General features: G+C 35.6%; 2 protein-coding genes across 3 annotated transcripts in view; one reads left to right on the top strand and one right to left on the bottom strand.

Annotated features, from left to right (window-relative positions):
- The first annotated feature begins 1320 nt into the window (after positions 1–1320).
- On the top strand, positions 1321–7398 carry LOC107742974 (secernin-3-like). The gene is made up of 7 exons (XM_016556062.1): positions 1321–1474; positions 2372–2528; positions 2653–2834; positions 4675–4874; positions 4956–5168; positions 5695–5960; positions 7192–7398. The coding sequence occupies exons 2-7, from the start codon at positions 2373–2375 to the stop codon at positions 7396–7398; spliced, it is 1224 nt and encodes a 407-aa protein (XP_016411548.1). The 5' UTR covers positions 1321–1474; position 2372.
- A 2385-nt stretch (positions 7399–9783) lies between these two features.
- The window catches only part of gpr155a (G protein-coupled receptor 155a), a 30155-nt gene continuing 22435 nt past the window's right edge, over positions 9784–17503 (bottom strand). The window contains exons 11-16 of one of the 2 annotated variants that reach the window (XM_016556045.1): positions 14755–14841; positions 13551–13690; positions 13094–13189; positions 12943–13007; positions 10779–10913; positions 9784–10461 (exon numbers count right to left, since the gene is read on the bottom strand). In XM_016556045.1, the coding sequence (XP_016411531.1) occupies positions 10269–10461; positions 10779–10913; positions 12943–13007; positions 13094–13189; positions 13551–13690; positions 14755–14841 (716 nt within the window). In that variant the 3' untranslated portion in view covers positions 9784–10268. Of the gene's footprint in view, positions 10488–10778; positions 10914–12942; positions 13008–13093; positions 13190–13550; positions 13691–14754; positions 14842–17503 lie in introns of both variants that reach the window. The other variant, XM_016556046.1, reaches the window with a different exon arrangement.

Below are 17503 nucleotides of genomic sequence, written 5' to 3' on the forward strand. Positions count from 1 at the left end.
TCCGGGACACCGACGCAAAAAAGCACATCCGGAAAGGGTTAGATTTAATTTTGAAATTATATTATGTAAATTTTGTAACTCATCTCCAGATAATACAGAGCTTTTTTTTTTTGGTTGTAAATATTCTAGTGTATTCTGGTACAAAGTGCAGTTATGGTTAAAAGAGAGAAATGTGGTTGAACTGAACCTGTCCTTTATCGCTATTAAGTATGGAAACTATGAAGAAGGTGGTAAAAAAGGTTTGTTGATTAATGTTTTACTTTTGTTAGCGACGAATTTTATTCACAAATGTAGATTTTCTAAATCACCCCCCATGTTTATAGTATTTTATTTATTTATTATTTATTTTTATTTAGTCATTTAGCAGACGCTTTTATCCAAATAAGTATTTAAGAATTATTTGAGACAATACTCAAAAACTTTATAAAAACAAAACAAAAAAAAGCTGGAATCTTGTTAGATTTATTTGATAAATATAATTTATTAGATGGTTTAAAGAATGAATGTTTTTTTTTTTTTGTATTCTGTATAAGTCTAAGCCCCTCATAAAACTGATGTCCTTGAATGTAAGTTGTATGCCAATTTGTTCTGTAAACTTGTAATTTTTTGTTATACTTCAAATAAAAAAATTAAAAAAATAAATAAAAAAAGCACATCCGGGGTTTGCCGTAGTATCTAAATAAATCTGCTAGTGCTATGCAAGTATGCATAGATGTAAATTTGGGAGAAATAAGTTCAACAATACCTAAAAACATTATTAGATAAAAAAAATTATAAAGCTGTAAAATGAGCTAATATTTGTCAACATTTATTTATTTATTTGTATATTTATTTATTTATACATACAGACATCCTGGCTGTATTTGTAAATTTTAATAATAGTAGTAATAATAATAATAATAATAATAAATTAAAAACGTGTTTTGCTACTTTTATTTTCATTTCAAAACGTACAGCGCATGTAGTAATACATCATACTATTTCTTAAATAAATAAACAAGCAACTGTCAAATCATACAAGCGGTTCATTTTCTTTTTATTGATTTTCATTATTTTATTATCTCATATAATTGTATTGCCACTCCTGTAATGTTTGTTATTTATATTATACTTTTTATATTATAATGACTTGTTTGGTATTTTCGATGCTTTGCAGTGTTTGGAGTTTGCGACGGCGGAATCGAAAGCCAATCAGAAACGCTACTGCACAACCACGTGACTGACGCGCCGTTGCCCCGCCCACTTTATCCGCCGATCAAACACAGAAGCGGATCGACTGGACTCCTGTGTGGACAGCTTGAGCGGATTGTGTGATTAGTTATGAGTCAGATAGCCGTGCGTGCGGATTTGTGTCGAAGTCTGGCAGTTCTGTTTATGGAGAAAGGAAAAGGAAAGTAAACACATGTTTAATCTCATCGAACAGGGCAGTGATTCTCTTCGTACCTGGTATTATATATACGCTGAGTTGGACAAGGTAAATCTAATTATTTAAGGCATATTGTAGACGAATGTAACAACATATACTAATAATATTTGGATCAGCTTAAAAGCTACCATATTAGTGCTAAAGAATGTTTCATGCAAAAGGTCTGTAATAAGAGTTCATTCACGCCGTTGATGTGGTATATTTTGTGTAGAAATAAAAACATGTTCTTATTTCATATTACTTCAAGGTCAGTGTTTTGTTATGAATCAATGATTGCGTTGTCATCTGTGCATGAATAGAGATCTCGGTATCATTAATCCTACTATAGTTATTCAGCACATGAACACTGGATGTTATTGGGCAAAAAATTAGAAATAGTTTCCTCTGAATGTTATGTCTGAATGTCTTAGATTATAATAATTTAATTTTAAATCACAGCCACCACAAAATCAGACTTTTAGCACCTCTTTTTACTTTGAGATCATTCTGAGGTTAAACACAGATTTAAAATCATAACAAGAAATAGTTTAGTAGCTATGATACTGTTTTTGAAATCAAATCTTTGCATAGCTACGACAGAAAACACTGGAATCTAACAATGCCTTGGAAAAAAAACTGTTAATCTTAAAAAATAAAGTGTATATTTAAATCCAAATAGGAAATAAACAGTTATTAAATAAACATGTCCTAATAAACTCTTGAAACATTGGTGTCTCATATTTTAGAGCACAATTTGGAAAAGAAATCAATTAAATCTGTATGTGTGTGAAAATATTTAGATGTAACTCCCTTTGTATTCTGTAACATTTTCACAAGTAACTAATTTAATTACACTTTTTTTCTCAGTAACTGTAACAGATTACAGTTACTTTTATTGTGTAACTAAATTACGTAATTCCGTTACATGTGACTAGTAACTCTGCTGTTTACACCTTTTTATTTCAGCATGTACCCAACCTCCTGCGACACTTTTGTAGCCTTGCCTCCGTCTACAGAGGGTCAGCGGATAGTCTTCGGGAAGAACTCGGACAGACCCTGCGATGAAGTTCAAGAGGTGGTCTACTTCCCTGCCAAAGACCATGAACCAGAGGAAAAAGTTGAGGTATCTCAGGAACTTCTGATACAGCTGTACTTTCTTCCACAGGCTTCAAATGAGTGTAGTGTACACATAAAAGCACGCTTGTCCGAGGTGGAATATTAAATGATTCTGTTTGTCATGTGATCAGTGTACATATATAGAGATAGAGCAGGTGGCTCAGACGTATGCAGTGGTCCTGAGTCGTCCCGCCTGGCTGTGGGGGGCAGAGATGGGGGCAAACGAGCATCAGGTGTGCATCGGGAACGAGGCGGTCTGGGGGAAAGAGAGTGTGGACGGTGAAGAGGCTCTCCTGGGCATGGATCTCGTCAGGTAATCCAACAAACAATTCTTCAGTTAAGTATTTCATATTCAGCATTAACTGATATTATTCAAAATATGTTGCCTGTTAAAAAAAAAGTGTTATGTTATGGATTTTTCTTTACACATCCTAAAAGTCTAAATTAAGTTTGATCAAATTTAAGAGCATAAAAAAGTTTGAAATGTCATAAATGGTATACAAAATGCCTTAATTAGCATTTCAGGAGGTCTTAAATTCGGGGGGCGGAAAAACAGGAATCGTCATACAGCCTAAAGCCATTATTAAATTCCAAAAGGCTGTGATTTATAGATTTTCTCAGTTGCTTTGCTATGTTTGTCAGATCATTTGAAATTCTCAAAACTGCTTCTTCAACGTCAGCATCGTCTAGTCACTTGTGTACATCATAAATGCAATTTCTGTGCATTAATGTCATTTAGCACAGACACTTTTATCCAAAGCGACTTACAGATGAGGACAATAGAAGCAATCAAAACCAACAATAGAGCAATAATGCAAATGATTGTGTATGTACAGTTGTTGGCTGTTTCCTGCATATATTTGACTGGTTCTCTGTTGAATAGTCTTATCAAAATGACTAGGCAAAAGAATTAGAAACTGCTTTTATGATGTGTACAAGTGACTAGAAGATGATTAAAGAAACGGGTTTTAAGAATTTCAATTGTGATCTGACAAATGTACTGTAGCAAATGAGAAAAACTGTCAAATAAGATGCCAAAAAGGCTTTTTTATAATTAAAAGTATCACAAATGCATTTTTTTTTTGTGGGTATTATTGATATTTTGTTACACTGTAAATTGCATCTGGCAAATAATTCAACATAAATTAGTATGATATGTTCATTTCCTTTCTCTAAACACATTATTATCATATCAGTAAAATCTAATAACTGTGTGTATTTATATATTAGTACATAAAAACCAGTTACAATACAGAAATGTATTACATAAAATGTGATTCGAGTATTTTAAAATTGCACTTAATCTGTTTTGCAGTAGAATATGGGCCCAGTGTTTTTAATTAAGTAAAAGAATCCAAGATTGTATGGTTTGTTCTGCATGGACACAAAGTGTTAATTTTATTTGTGCAGGTCTTTAAAAAGGTTTTAAAGGAATAGTCCACCCAAAAAAAAACATAATTTGTGACCCTGGACCACAAAACCAGTCTTAAGTGAAAATCTGAAAGCTGAATAAATAAGCTTTCCATTGATGTATGGTTTGTTAGGATAGGACAATATTTGGCCGAGATACAACTATTTGAAAATCTGGAATCTAAGGGTGCAAAAAAATCAAAATATTGAGAAAATCACCTTTAAAGTTGTCCAAATGAAGTTCTTAGCAATGCATATTACTAATCTAAAATTAAGTTTTAATATATTTACAGTAGGAAATTTACAAAATATCTTCATGGAACATGATCTTTACTTAATATCCTAATGATTTTTGGCATAAAAGAAAAATCGATAATTTTGATCCATACAATGTATTGTTGGCTATTGCTACAAATATACCCCAGCGACTTAAGACTGCTTTTGTGCTCCAGGGTCACATTTACTCATGTTGTTCCAATCTTGTATGACTTACTTTATTCCTCTGTGAAATATAAAAAGATATTTTGAAGAATATTGATAACCAAACATTTTTTGGGTCCCATTTTTTCACTTTTATTGTATGGAGAAAAATTACAATGGAAGTCAATGAGAACAGAACCTTTTTGGTTACCAACATTCTTTATGTTTCTCGGAAAGAAAGGAAGTCATACATTTTTGAGTAAACTATGCTTTTAAATGCAATTTTAAACAAAGTGTGGGATGTTGTTTGTCTGTCTGTATAGGCTGGCTCTGGAGAGGGCCGACAGTGCGGAGCGGGCTGTGGACGTGATAACAGAGCTGCTGGAGAAGCACGGCCAGGGAGGGAACTGTATGGAGGATGAGTGTGGATTCACATACCATAACAGCTTCCTCATATCAGACCGCACAGAGGCCTGGGTGCTGGAGACTGCTGGGAAATACTGGGCAGCAGAGAGAGTGGAGGGTACATCCTGAGTCATGCCACATTACAGCTTCAAATTGAAATAAATCAAAGCGTTTAATGCTGTTTCTCTCTCTCTTAAAGCCGGCTATCGGAACATCTCCAACGAGTACTCCATCACTACTAAGATCGATAGGGAGCACCCGGAGTTGAGGACGAACGCAGAGAAGCAGCGCTGGTGGAACGGAAAGGCTGAGTTCAACTTTGCTAAGGTTTACTCCTACTCCAGTACAGCCCGGATCCAGGCCGCAGGGAGACGCTACTGTGAGGGACGCAAACTTCTGCAGAAGAGCGAAGGTGGCTGTCAGTTTGGTGGTCGAAAATGATCAGCAAATTCATGCAAAGATAATACTAGTGCCTTTCTTTACAAAACTAAAATTATAATTTAATGTTTGTTTGTTTTTAATGAATGTTTGTGTCTCAGTGAGCATGGGAAGTGCTACAGTGTGTGTGTGTGTGTGTGTGATTTTGACTTTTGATTGGCTTCATTTAGAATTAAAATAGCTTATAATTAATTGGATTTATTTGGTGTAAGAATCTGGACAAAAAAGAAGAATTGATGATTAAAAATTAGAAGAATTGATCATTTTGAATTTGCAAAGTTCCATACATCCATTTGTGATATTTCATAGTTTTAATGACTCTACTTATATGTTAATGTTGAAAATAATCATAAAGAACAAATAGATTTGTCAAACGTTTGACTGGTACAGTGTCTCACTATTTATGATTGTAAAGTAGATTATTTATGTTGTATAGATTATTCATGGACAGTTTTCTAAACTTGTTAGATCAGTTGTTCTGTCATTATACTGTCCTACAGGCCACATCGCAGCCGAGACAATGATGGAGATTTTGAGGGATAAGGAAAGCGGAATCAATATGGAGGGAATGTTCATGACCACAGGAAGTATGGTGTCTGTCGTCCCGAAAGACCAGAATTTACCCGGCGTCCACTTCTTCACTGCTACTCCAGACCCTGAGTGGTACAGTACACCAGAGTCACTGATATTCAAAAGAAACCGCTGTAGTACCTGTGTTTCGTGCTTTATAGGCATGTCACATAGGCTGTTAAAAATCACAAACACACACACATATATATATATATATTAGGGGTGCAACGGTTCAACTTACTCACGGTTCAGTTTGTATCACGGTTTTAGAGTCACGGTTTCGGTATGGTTCGGTATGTGCTATGTTTAGGTAAAAAATTATACTGTCAAATAAAAAATAAAGAAAATAAGAACAAATAATCTAACTACAAGCAACAGCCCTAAGCACAATAGAGTAAAGATACAAATATCACCCGGCTATGTCTGCTATAGATAGATAGATAGTTAGATAGATAGATAGATAGATATTAGGGCTGTCAGTTTAACGCGTTAACTTAATTAATTAGTTGTGAAAAAATAACGCGATTAAAATATTTTAACGCAGTTTACGCACTGGCCCCACCCCTAGACCTGTACGTCATCTTACATTTCATACAGTTGACTGTTGACAAATATGATGCAGGGAAACAAATCCATAAATGCAGTTATGCCGTAAAATTCAAGATACTGGGGCAAAAAATGCCCCTGTATGAGTTTTTGTCTCATATTTATATCATATAAGCATATCACATGAGTGCTGTTTTTGTCACGAAGGACACAGAGTGCAAATGTGATTTTATTCAACAGTTCAGTAAATAAGAAGTTAATGGTTTGCTATGTTTTAAACGTAGTATTGTGTGTTTTTGTTCAATTTTGCCGAGGAAAATATTACCTAAAAAGCCACAGCAGAATTGTTGTGCATCTCTGAGCAACACAGCGGTGTTTAGTTTCAGAATGAATCCGCGTTTTGAACGAATCGAGTGAATCAATGATTCAGTAGCCCATTCATAAAGAGAGCCCTTTACTTAATTCCTGAATGAATATGCCGTTTGAACGAATCGACTCATATAGACATTTACCGCCACCTACTGGTAGTCTTAGTTTCTTCTTTGGAGTATCATTTCATTTATTTAAAGGGGTCATATGATGCGATTTCAATTTTCAAGTGTTTCAACACTGCCAGTATTTATTAAGTAAGCTCTGCTACTAAGTTCACAAGCAAAGAGGTTAGCCAATCATAACAAAGGTCATTAGCATGGAAATCTTAAAGGTACAGTAGACAAAACTGTTTTGGAGAGATGGTTCTCATAAAAAAAACTAAATTACGAATGTTGTTTTGTGCAAGAAAAAATGCAGGAAATGTTTAATTCATCTCAAATAACGCTAAACATTTATAATCTAATTTATAGTATTATTATAATAATGAGGCGTATTGTTTGTTTGTTCAGGAGAGAGGACAGAAGATCGTAGAGAAAATGAGAGCGCTGGAGAAGCAGAAGCTGGCAGAGATGGAGAAATATCTGACGAAGGGGATTGAAGATGCAACGCTGCTGGTTCATCTCTTCACAGACACTGTAGATGAGGAGTTTAGTATTTACCAATCAGAATCAAGCACCGGAACTATCCGTTTTATAAATGTAGTTAACCTATGTTAACAAATTGTAAAGTGTTACAAAATAAATAAATCAATAATAAATCTTTTTTTTTTTTTTTTTTAATCTAAAAGGGTTAACTTAAAATCCCAGACACTTTTAATGACCCTCAGCTTCATATTTAAAAACCGCTCAACCCCTCAGACATAAAAGTTCCCAAAGTTGAATAAACACCCTTATACTGTTGCCAAGAGCTACTTGGAGATGTCATTTGCATAATCATTTAGGCACTTCCTGTATGTTTGGATATCATTTGAAATGATTGTACAGAAGGCAGTAATATATTTGAACTTGTTAATGGTTTAGTCTCATTGTTCTAAATGTTACTTAAATTAACTACACTCTAAAAAATGCTGGGTTAAATATAACCCAGTGCTTTAGAGTGTAATGGTATGTTTTTATCGTTTTAGAGTTTATGTCAAAGATCTTAAATGGGAAGTTTAAATTGTGTCCATCATGCCTTGTTATGTCCATGTGTCACGAAATCCATTTCCATGTCAGTTTTAATTAGAGAATGTCTTTATGATGCACAGATATCCTATGCACTCAACAAACACTTAAAGCGAACTAATTAATCCCACATGGATTCACTTCGAGAAATGTTTGATTGTGTGAACATTAGGTTTCCAGGACCTACTAACTCACCGCTCTATTAAAGTAGATCTATTTAGAAAAGGATCAACACTCAATAAATCCCACACCACAAACACAATGAGCTTTATTATTGTTTCATGGAATTCTGGTTTCAGTGACCAACTCAATGTTGTTGTTACAGCTGATAAATAACCCCCAAAATATCTGGCGCCCTCATGTGGATGTGAGAGGACATGCAACCACTTCCTTCCAATCAATTATGTGAAGCGAATAAATCATTTGGAATTAAGCTACAAAAATAATGGAGATGTGACTGCGTTTTGATCCATTTCGTCTTTGGTATTGTTCCTCTAGTAGTCACACTTGTACTGTTTGTTGTCAGAAAAAAAAAAGAGACAAGACAAGACACAATCGCATTATAATTTTGTTTTTTAAATGGGTTGCACTTTATTTTACAGTATATGCACTTACTGTAACGTACTACAATAAGTACATAATATGTACACACAGAACAGGACTGTAAAATAAAGGGCTACCATTATTGAAATTAGATATAGTACATTCATACATACACCTTTAAATGATAAGCTCAAATATTTTTTTGTGCTGGGTATATTCACCTCTGAATTACACACATTAATTTTTTTTTAATTACATCTAAAAAAAATTTAAAAAAACTAAATATAAGGTTGGGCTACTACCCAGAAGGTTGGGTTAAACATTTAACCCAACCGCTGGGTCAAAACAGCCCAATTGCTGGGTTTGTCCGCATTTTACCCAGCACTGGGTTGTATTTAACCCAGCATTTTTTTAGAGTGTAATGGTATGTTTTTATCGTTTTAGAGTTTATGTCAAAGATCTTAAATGGGAAGTTTAAATTGTGTCCATCATGCCTTATGTCCATGTGTCATGAAATCCATTTCCATGTCAGTTTTAATTAGAGAATGTCTTTATGATGCACAGATATCCTATGCACTCAACAAACACTTAAAGCGAACTAATTAATCCCACATGGATTCACTTTGAGAAATGTTTGATTGTGTGAACATTAGGTTTCCAGGACCTACTAACTCACCGCTCTATTAAAGTAGATCTATTTAGAAAAGGATCAACACTCAATAAATCCCACACCACAAACACAATGAGCTTTATTATTGTTTCATGGAATTCTGGTTTCAGTGACCAACTCAATGTTGTTGTTACAGCTGATAAATAACCCCCAAAATATCTGGCGCCCTCATGTGGATGTGAGAGGACATGCAACCACTTCCTTCCAATCAATTATGTGAAGCGAATAAATCATTTGGAATTAAGCTACAAAAATAATGGAGATGTGACTGCGTTTTGATCCATTTCGTCTTTGGTATTGTTCCTCTAGTAGTCACACTTGTACTGTTTGTTGTCAGAAAAAAAAAAGAGACAAGACAAGACACAATCGCATTATAATTTTGTTTTTTAAATGGGTTGCACTTTATTTTACAGTATATGCACTTACTGTAACGTACTACAATAAGTACATAATATGTACACACAGAACAGGACTGTAAAATAAAGGGCTACCATTATTGAAATTAGATATAGTACATTCATACATACACCTTTAAAGGATAAGCTCAAATATTTTTTTGTGCTGGGTATATTCACCTCTGAATTACACACATTAATTTTTTTTTAATTACATCTAAAAAAAATTTAAAAAAACTAAATATACTCTTTCTGTGAAGCACAGATATCCCGTGCAGTCAGTAAACACTTTAATTGAAGTACTTTGTAAAGTTAATCAATCCAGAAGGATTCATCCAGAGAAATGTTTTATTGCGGAAACTGTAAATTGACTTAAACATAAAAATAACTCACTAACTGTCCACAAAATAATAATGTTAAAAAAAGGAAAATAATCTCATTACAAAACTGCAACAACAGCCTGTGTGGTGCAGAATCAGCTGTAAACCTTAGACTTCACATTCAACTCAATTCTATCCGTTATGGATAAATAAAATTGTGAAATGATTATGTCAGGCAGTTCAATAATAACAACAATAATAATGATGTCGAAATAATAATAAAAAACACTAAGAGAGATGAGCAGGATTTCCAGTCACCCCTTTGCCATCCGGTATGTGTGAGGTAGCTAAAGTGTTCAAGACCTCATTTTAACCAACTACTTTCACATCTGGTTATTGCTAGTAGTATCGGTAGAATAAATAATTCACTGAAATGTGTGTGCTGTGTCATCGGCTAAAATGTGTGTCTGCCAGCCTTAGAAGCGATTCGCTCGTCTACGTGAAGCAGTAGTGCAGAGCTTCATCCTGGAAGCCGTGCTCGAGAGTGATGTGTTGAATGACTCCTCCCTCCAGCAGACGCCAGCCGTACGCCAGAGCCTCCCCCGAGTCGCTGGCCAATCCCACGCTCTGCAGCCAGCGCACCATATCACTGCCCAGAAACGCCTCTGTGGTGCTTCTCTGTCCACACCTGCACAGCAGAGCATGCGTCACCGACTGCACCCAAACCAGACCAGACAGACAAGACACAGAGAGACAGGCAGGCAAGGGTAGCAAGCGGCAGATAGACAGGAAATGACAGATGATTAGAAAGCAAAGGAAGAGGTTTGGGAAAAATAAATCCAAATGTCATGCTTTTAAAAAAAAAATCATATTCATGCAAATATGTTTTAACATGCAAACATGATGTAACATGCATCATTTAAAAAATAAATGCATGCAAATGAATGGTTAATTCAGATAATTCAGTGCAAAAAAAAAAACGGAGAGCAGTGGAGGTTCTCTCACCTTTTCTTGTGAACGATGTCTCTGACACACTGCTCCTTGTGATATGTGAGGAACTGAGTACAGGTCAGTCTGATCTCCTCGGACGCTGCAGAGCCTGTGACCTCCTGACCCCAACCCTGCCACAGGCGCACTAACCTTTACCAACATACAGAAGGCCACCGAATCAGTTTATGTTTATTATTATGTGTTATACTTTTAAAAATTCACATTAAAGGAATAGTTACCCTGAAAATGGAAACATGCTCACCCTCGGGCCATCCAAGATGTAGATGAGTTCAGATCAGATTTGGAGAAATGTAGCATTGCATCACTTGCTCAGCAAAAGATGCTCTGCAGTGAATGGGTGCCGTCAGAATGAGAGTCCAAACAGCTGATAAAAACATCACAATAATCCACAAGTATTGTGATATTTTTGTGATAAGTATAAGTGAAGTGGAAAAACTGTGTTTATGATAAATTCATCATCAAAGTTTTTTTTAACTTCAAACCGTCTCTTCTGGCCAAAATACCAGTCCATAATCCATAATAATGCTTCCTCCAGTGGAAAAAGTCCATCCCCTGTTTTCCCTCACATCAAAATTTACACACATATTTGTTTAGAACTGTTTTGGACTCTTTTTGCTCATAAACAGTGTTTGATCTGTGCATATTTCTCTCCTGATTCAGACAAGACAACGTTTTGACTGGAGAAAGCAATATTATGTATAGAAGACTTCTATATTTAGCCGGAAGCAATGGTTTGAAGTTAAAAACGTCTTAATGATGGATTTGTTTTTTACAAATACACAAGTTTTTCACTTTACAAGATGTTAACTGATGGACTGGAGTGGTGTGGATTACTTGTGGATTATTGTGATGTTTTTATCAGCTGTTTGGACTCTCATTCTCATGTTTTCAGCAATTTTTCATTTTTGGGTGAACTATTAAAAACTATTTAATACTATTTTTTCTACCTCTTTATAAATAAAAGCTCCTTCCTCTATCCAGACCATTTATTGAAGAAAAGCCACAAAAACATTTTTCAAAACTGTTTTTGGAAGAAACTTTAACATTACAATGACATTAAACCAGTAATTTGACTACAAAGGCTACAGCCCATTTCATTATTTATTAATTTTCCCCACCACTTATAAAAATGTCAATAAAGTTTTTTGTATGCCAATGTTCTACCCTCTCTCTGACCCTTAAAATTAAACAGGCAGCTGTGCCGTTAAGACTCAGGAAAATGCCATACTTGAATGTACAATCAGAGACAGCATTTTGCTGCACTGTGAAAGCTGTGGGTTATTAAATGCTCCATCCTTCAACAACAGCCTTTTTTGCAAAGCTGCATTGCACTGTAACAGGATCACAAAGCAATCCTAACTGAAAATGTGCCACTCAAACTATTAAGAGGTCAGGGATCTTGTTCTTCGCTCCAGCCACTGTAATGTTGTGAAGTGTCTGCAGAGCAGCAGGTGCTACACACAGCCAGAAACAACACACATTTTACTATTATCATTAGTTCTTCTCTGCCATTTAAGGATATATTCTATATACAGCTTTTTCTGTATTACCTAACCGTGACTTGGCAGCGCCGGGTAGGTAAAAAGAGGATATGCAAAGCATTTATAATGTGCTATTAGCAAACCTACTTTGACTTGATTGGCCATCTCAATCATTCTGACGAGCACTGTTGGACCCGTGAGGCAAAACAGCCTAAAAAAGTAACTTTTTGTCATCCTAACAACAAACAGGAGTGCTGCATAATGGAGTGCAATGCAGAGTGCAATGCAAGAATTTCAAATTTTAGAGGTGGGCATTTTGGCCCATAAACTAATCGTGGGATATCCACTGAACCTAGAACGGTCCCATTTTTTTTGGCAAGTTTGAAGACTAATTGCATGCATTTTTCATCACTAATGTGTAAACGTGGATTGTCACGTGTTGTTAATGCATTCAAATGAATTCATCTGCTCTAAGTTGCGGAAGACGCATGACACAAGGCATTTTTCAGCTTAATCTCAATAAATGCACTTCTTGGACTGGAGATTGCAATTGGAAGTTGTAATTTCAGAAAATAAAAGTATGCTTTCAGAATTTCTCAAAAGATCACAGAAAAAATATGATTCATCATCATACGACCCCTTTAATAAAGCTTAAGCTTAGAGTTTCATTTAGTTACCTCTTTTTGAACGGAGAAATAATCAAATGCTTGTCGAGGCCAAAAAAGGCAAATGAAATGAGACCCTGCAGTGGAAAAAGACAATAAGAGACATGTGTTTCAGTTAAAGTTAGACTTCAGCACAACGCATGTGACAGGCACACAGATTTACCTGCCCAAAGTTGGCCACCACACAGAAGAACTGCAGCTCCAGATACAGCCGCCCTGGATCTTTATTAAAGAGCCACCACAGACAGCTGGAGAGATTCTACAAAACACACACACAACTGATTCACAGAAGAATGACTAGACTCTGAAGAACAGTGAAACCCCACCCACAGATAAGAGTGGCATGCGTACTGACATGAGCTAATGTGGTGTCATATGCAAAGCAAGCAAAAACCTTTTTTGGTCACACTTTTTATGTGGCACAAAAACATCATGTTCATCATAAAAGAGGTACTCTATGTACTGTAATTTTAATTCATATTTGAATAAATTAATAGATCTGGGCAAAAACAAAGAGTTATCACATTACTGACCCTCATACATTTTTATGGTAATACCTTACCATACTTTTTATAATGTCAGAGTATAATTGCATGTGCATGCTAATTGACTGTACTCACAGCGAGCAGACTGACGGTCAGTAACAGACACACAAGCACATGTCTCGTCGACTGTATATCTGTGTTCTGTCTGTCTGCCACTTTCTGTTCCTCTTCGACCAGCAGACAGCTTGTGGATGTGCACTGCTGGCTACACTGACCTAAAAACAGCATTCAAGATTATGCATATTTTAATATACATTTGTGCCTTTCAAAATGTATTCCATTGATTTTCAGTGATGTTTTATCGAAGCAGAAGTCATTAAAGAAAGAGTTCGTGTCCTAATGAAAATTCCATCATAACAGGCACCCAATTTCATTTAAAGTTTACACAAATTTTCAAGCAACTTTTCCATACGTATAATATCATTCATATAATAAAGTACAGTTGACCTTGTCTGTCATGCTCAAAAGGTCTTTAAAGTATCAAAAAAGTGGCCCACATATGAGGAACAGATATAAATATCAAAAAAATGCTTTTCGTTCTTCATTAGCATAACAGATGCTGTGCGTTGCAGATGATATTTCAGACATGCTGATGTTCAAGACTGAAACGGACTTCACATCTGCACTTCGTCGCACAATTTTCAGAGTTCTGAAAATATGCACAAAGAGCAGAAAGAGATGCTGTAACCACACTGTTAGATTCTGTGTATAATGATTGAGAACATGATTAGACAAGCTGCGAACTGTGGTGCCTGTTTTCAGATGTAGTGAGCATGTGAACTAAATATTAAATTTCATAAAGTTGGCTGGATCAATCTTCTAGATTCTTTGAAAGTAATTCTTGACAATCAGCTTACCAGGAAACCAAATAGAGTGTTTAAAATGTTGATATGAGCAATTACGAGGACGAACTATTCACTGGATTGGCCAGTTTCAATTTGGTTTCATTCAATGCAGGTCTATTAGGAAAACGTACTTATCCATACATCTGCTGAATGTTCTGTTGAGCTCTAGATACAGCGATGCCATCTCCTATCTATCTAGAGCAGGGGTGCCCAACCCTGCTCCTGGCGATCGACTGTCCTGCAAAGTTCAGCTCCAACCCTAATCAAACACACCTGAAGCAACTAATTAGGGTCTTCAGGATCACTTAAAAATTAAAGGCAGGTGTCTTTCTTTAGAGTTGGAGCTAAACTTTGCAGGACAGTCGATCGCCAGGAGCAGGGTTGGGCACCCCTGATCTAGAGTGAGTGAACAGGAACTGAAAGAAAGAGGGAACCTGTTTGGATGGATGCTTCCTCGTTGGTGCTCGTCATGTCAGGCACGGACTGCAGACGGCCACACGCACACTCGCACGCCTGACAGTCTGACAAACACACACAAACATCAGTCAAATTCTCTCACAGGCTCTCTGAATGGCATATACTATTTTCATTCTCAAAGTAGTATGTACTCTGTGCTGCTCACTATGAACATTTTCTGTATTTATGAAACAACTAGATGAATCTAAAATGAGCTGCTTACAACCAGAACACAGCGTGTGGATAACTGTATCCCACAATGCAGCACGCTTGACTTCCATTTCTAATGTGATGACTGTCTTATCTCCATAACTCAAATGTTCCTAGAAAATTACCTTCAAAATGCAGAGAAGGATTTTTATTTCTGAGATGATATCTGGGCGCCAATTGTTGAACTAAATGTGACATCATGAGATCATGTAACATACTGTTCGAAACATCATTTCATTATAAAATACAGTTCTACATATGTGACCCTGGAGCACAAAAGCAGTCTTAAGTCGCTGGGGTATATTTGTAGCAATAGCCAACAATACATTGTATGGGTCAAAGATTTTTCTTTTATGCCAAAAATCATTAGGATATTAAGTAAAGATCATTTAATATTGTCCTATCATAACAAACCATACATCAATGGAAAGCTTGTTTATTCAGCTTTTAGATGATGTATAAATCTCAATTTTGAAAAATTGACACACAAGACTGGTTTTGTGGTCCAGGGTCACATGCCATAGAACCATAATGCGTTTTTATATAATAAGTGGGCAGTATAAAACATATACTGTACAGCATGGGATAAACAGTATGCTATTATGTATTCAAGGGTCAGCTTCACAAAATCCTTCTTAACTACAATTATTTTCTAACTTTATTCCCAAAACATTTCTCAAGAATGTTCATATGTTTTCTTAAGATTGTTCTAAAGACAAAACTTGAAGATTAATCGGAATTCCTGAAAAGAATGTTCTTAAAAATCATCACATATACCTCTTACAGTCAGGATAACCTCTAACTTGTCTTAAATACCCAAAGGTAAGATGATGATTAATGAATTCATTGGGTTGTTTCAAATAGTAAAAAACTATTAATATTACGATACATATAATACATATTACTATTACTAAGGATGTGCATGAACACTCTGAAGTGACACGATAAGTGTAAGCAATCAGCGAGTTTCTGCTGAATTCGAAATACGCAAACAAAAACAGATGAGAGAGCACAAGAAAGTTAGAGCACAAAAGCAACACGCCACATTAAAACTACTGCCTTCCATTTACTTCTTTAAAAAAAAAGAAAAAAGGTTAAGAAAATGTTCTTTTGAGAATTGCACTTAGGAGCATTCTTGTGAACGTCTTAGAATCTATCTTCGGAAATCAATGGAAAGCTTATTTATTCAGCTTTTAGATGATGTATAAATCTAAATTTTGAAAAATTGACACTTAAGACACTTTGTGGTCCAGGGTCACATACAGTGACCATATAACCATAATGCGTTTTTATATAATAAGTGGGCAGTATAAAACATATACTGTACAGCATGTGATAAACAGTATGCTATTATGTATTCAAGGGCCAGCTTCACAAAATCCTTCTTAACTACAATTATTTTCTTATTTTCTTTTTTATTCCCAAAACATTTCTCAAGAATGTTCATATGTTTTCTTAAGATTGTTCTAAAGACAAAACTTGAAGATTAATCGGAATTCCTGAAAAGAATGTTCTTAAAAATCATCACATATAACCTCTCTTAAAGTCAGGATAACCTCTAACTTGTCTTAAATACCCAAAGGTAATATGATGATTAATGAATTAATTGGGTTGTTTCAAATAGTAAAAAACTATTAATATTACGATACATATAATACATATTACTATTACTAAGGATGTGCAAGAACACTCTGAAGAGACACGATAAGTGTAAGCAATCAGCGAGTTTCTGCTGCATTCGAAATACGCAAACAAAAACAGATGAGAGAGCACAAGAAAGTTAGAGCACAAAAGCAACACGCCACATTAAAACTACTGCCTTCCATTTACTTCTTAAAAAAAAAAGAAAAAAGGTTAAGAAAATGTTCTTTTGAGAATTGCACTTAGGAGCATTCTTGTGAACGTCTTAGAATCTATCTTCGGAAATACCTTAAAGGGGTCATATGATGCGATTTCAAGTTTTCCTTTCTCTTTGGAGTGTTACAAGCTGATTGTGCATAGATAAGATCCCTGAAGTTGCAAAGACTAAAGTCTCAAAACCAAAGAGATATTCTTTATCAAAGTTAAGACTCTGCCACGCCCCCCTAAAACGGCTCATTCTAACACGCCCCCACATATCTACCTCACTATGTGAAAATATTTGCATAATGCGCCCAAATGTGCAAGCAAAGAAAGAAGGCGTGGTTTCAGGAACAGCAGTTAGTGTTGAAGCAGCCATGTCAAGGAGACGCTGTGTGTTTCTAGGCGAAAGCAAAAGCACTTCATTTGGCATTTCCGAAAGTAGATACATTTAGGAATCTTTAAGATTACTTACAACAGAACAGCAATGCATTTTATGGACGACCGTTTCGTGAACCTAGGAGAGGAGGTAATTCTGACTTTGCTATGACAATCTGGCACTTCTGAATCAGCTACTGTAAGTATGTTTTGCTATTAGTTTAAGTATTTGCTATTGACCGTTCAAATGCGGAGTTTTGCGCATCATGTGTGCGCGCGCGTGAGAGAGAGAGAGAGAGA

Source organism: Sinocyclocheilus rhinocerous, unplaced genomic scaffold (assembly GCF_001515625.1).
Source record: "Sinocyclocheilus rhinocerous isolate Xijiao unplaced genomic scaffold, SAMN03320098_v1.1 scaffold45, whole genome shotgun sequence".
Lineage (NCBI taxonomy): Eukaryota > Metazoa > Chordata > Actinopteri > Cypriniformes > Cyprinidae > Sinocyclocheilus > Sinocyclocheilus rhinocerous.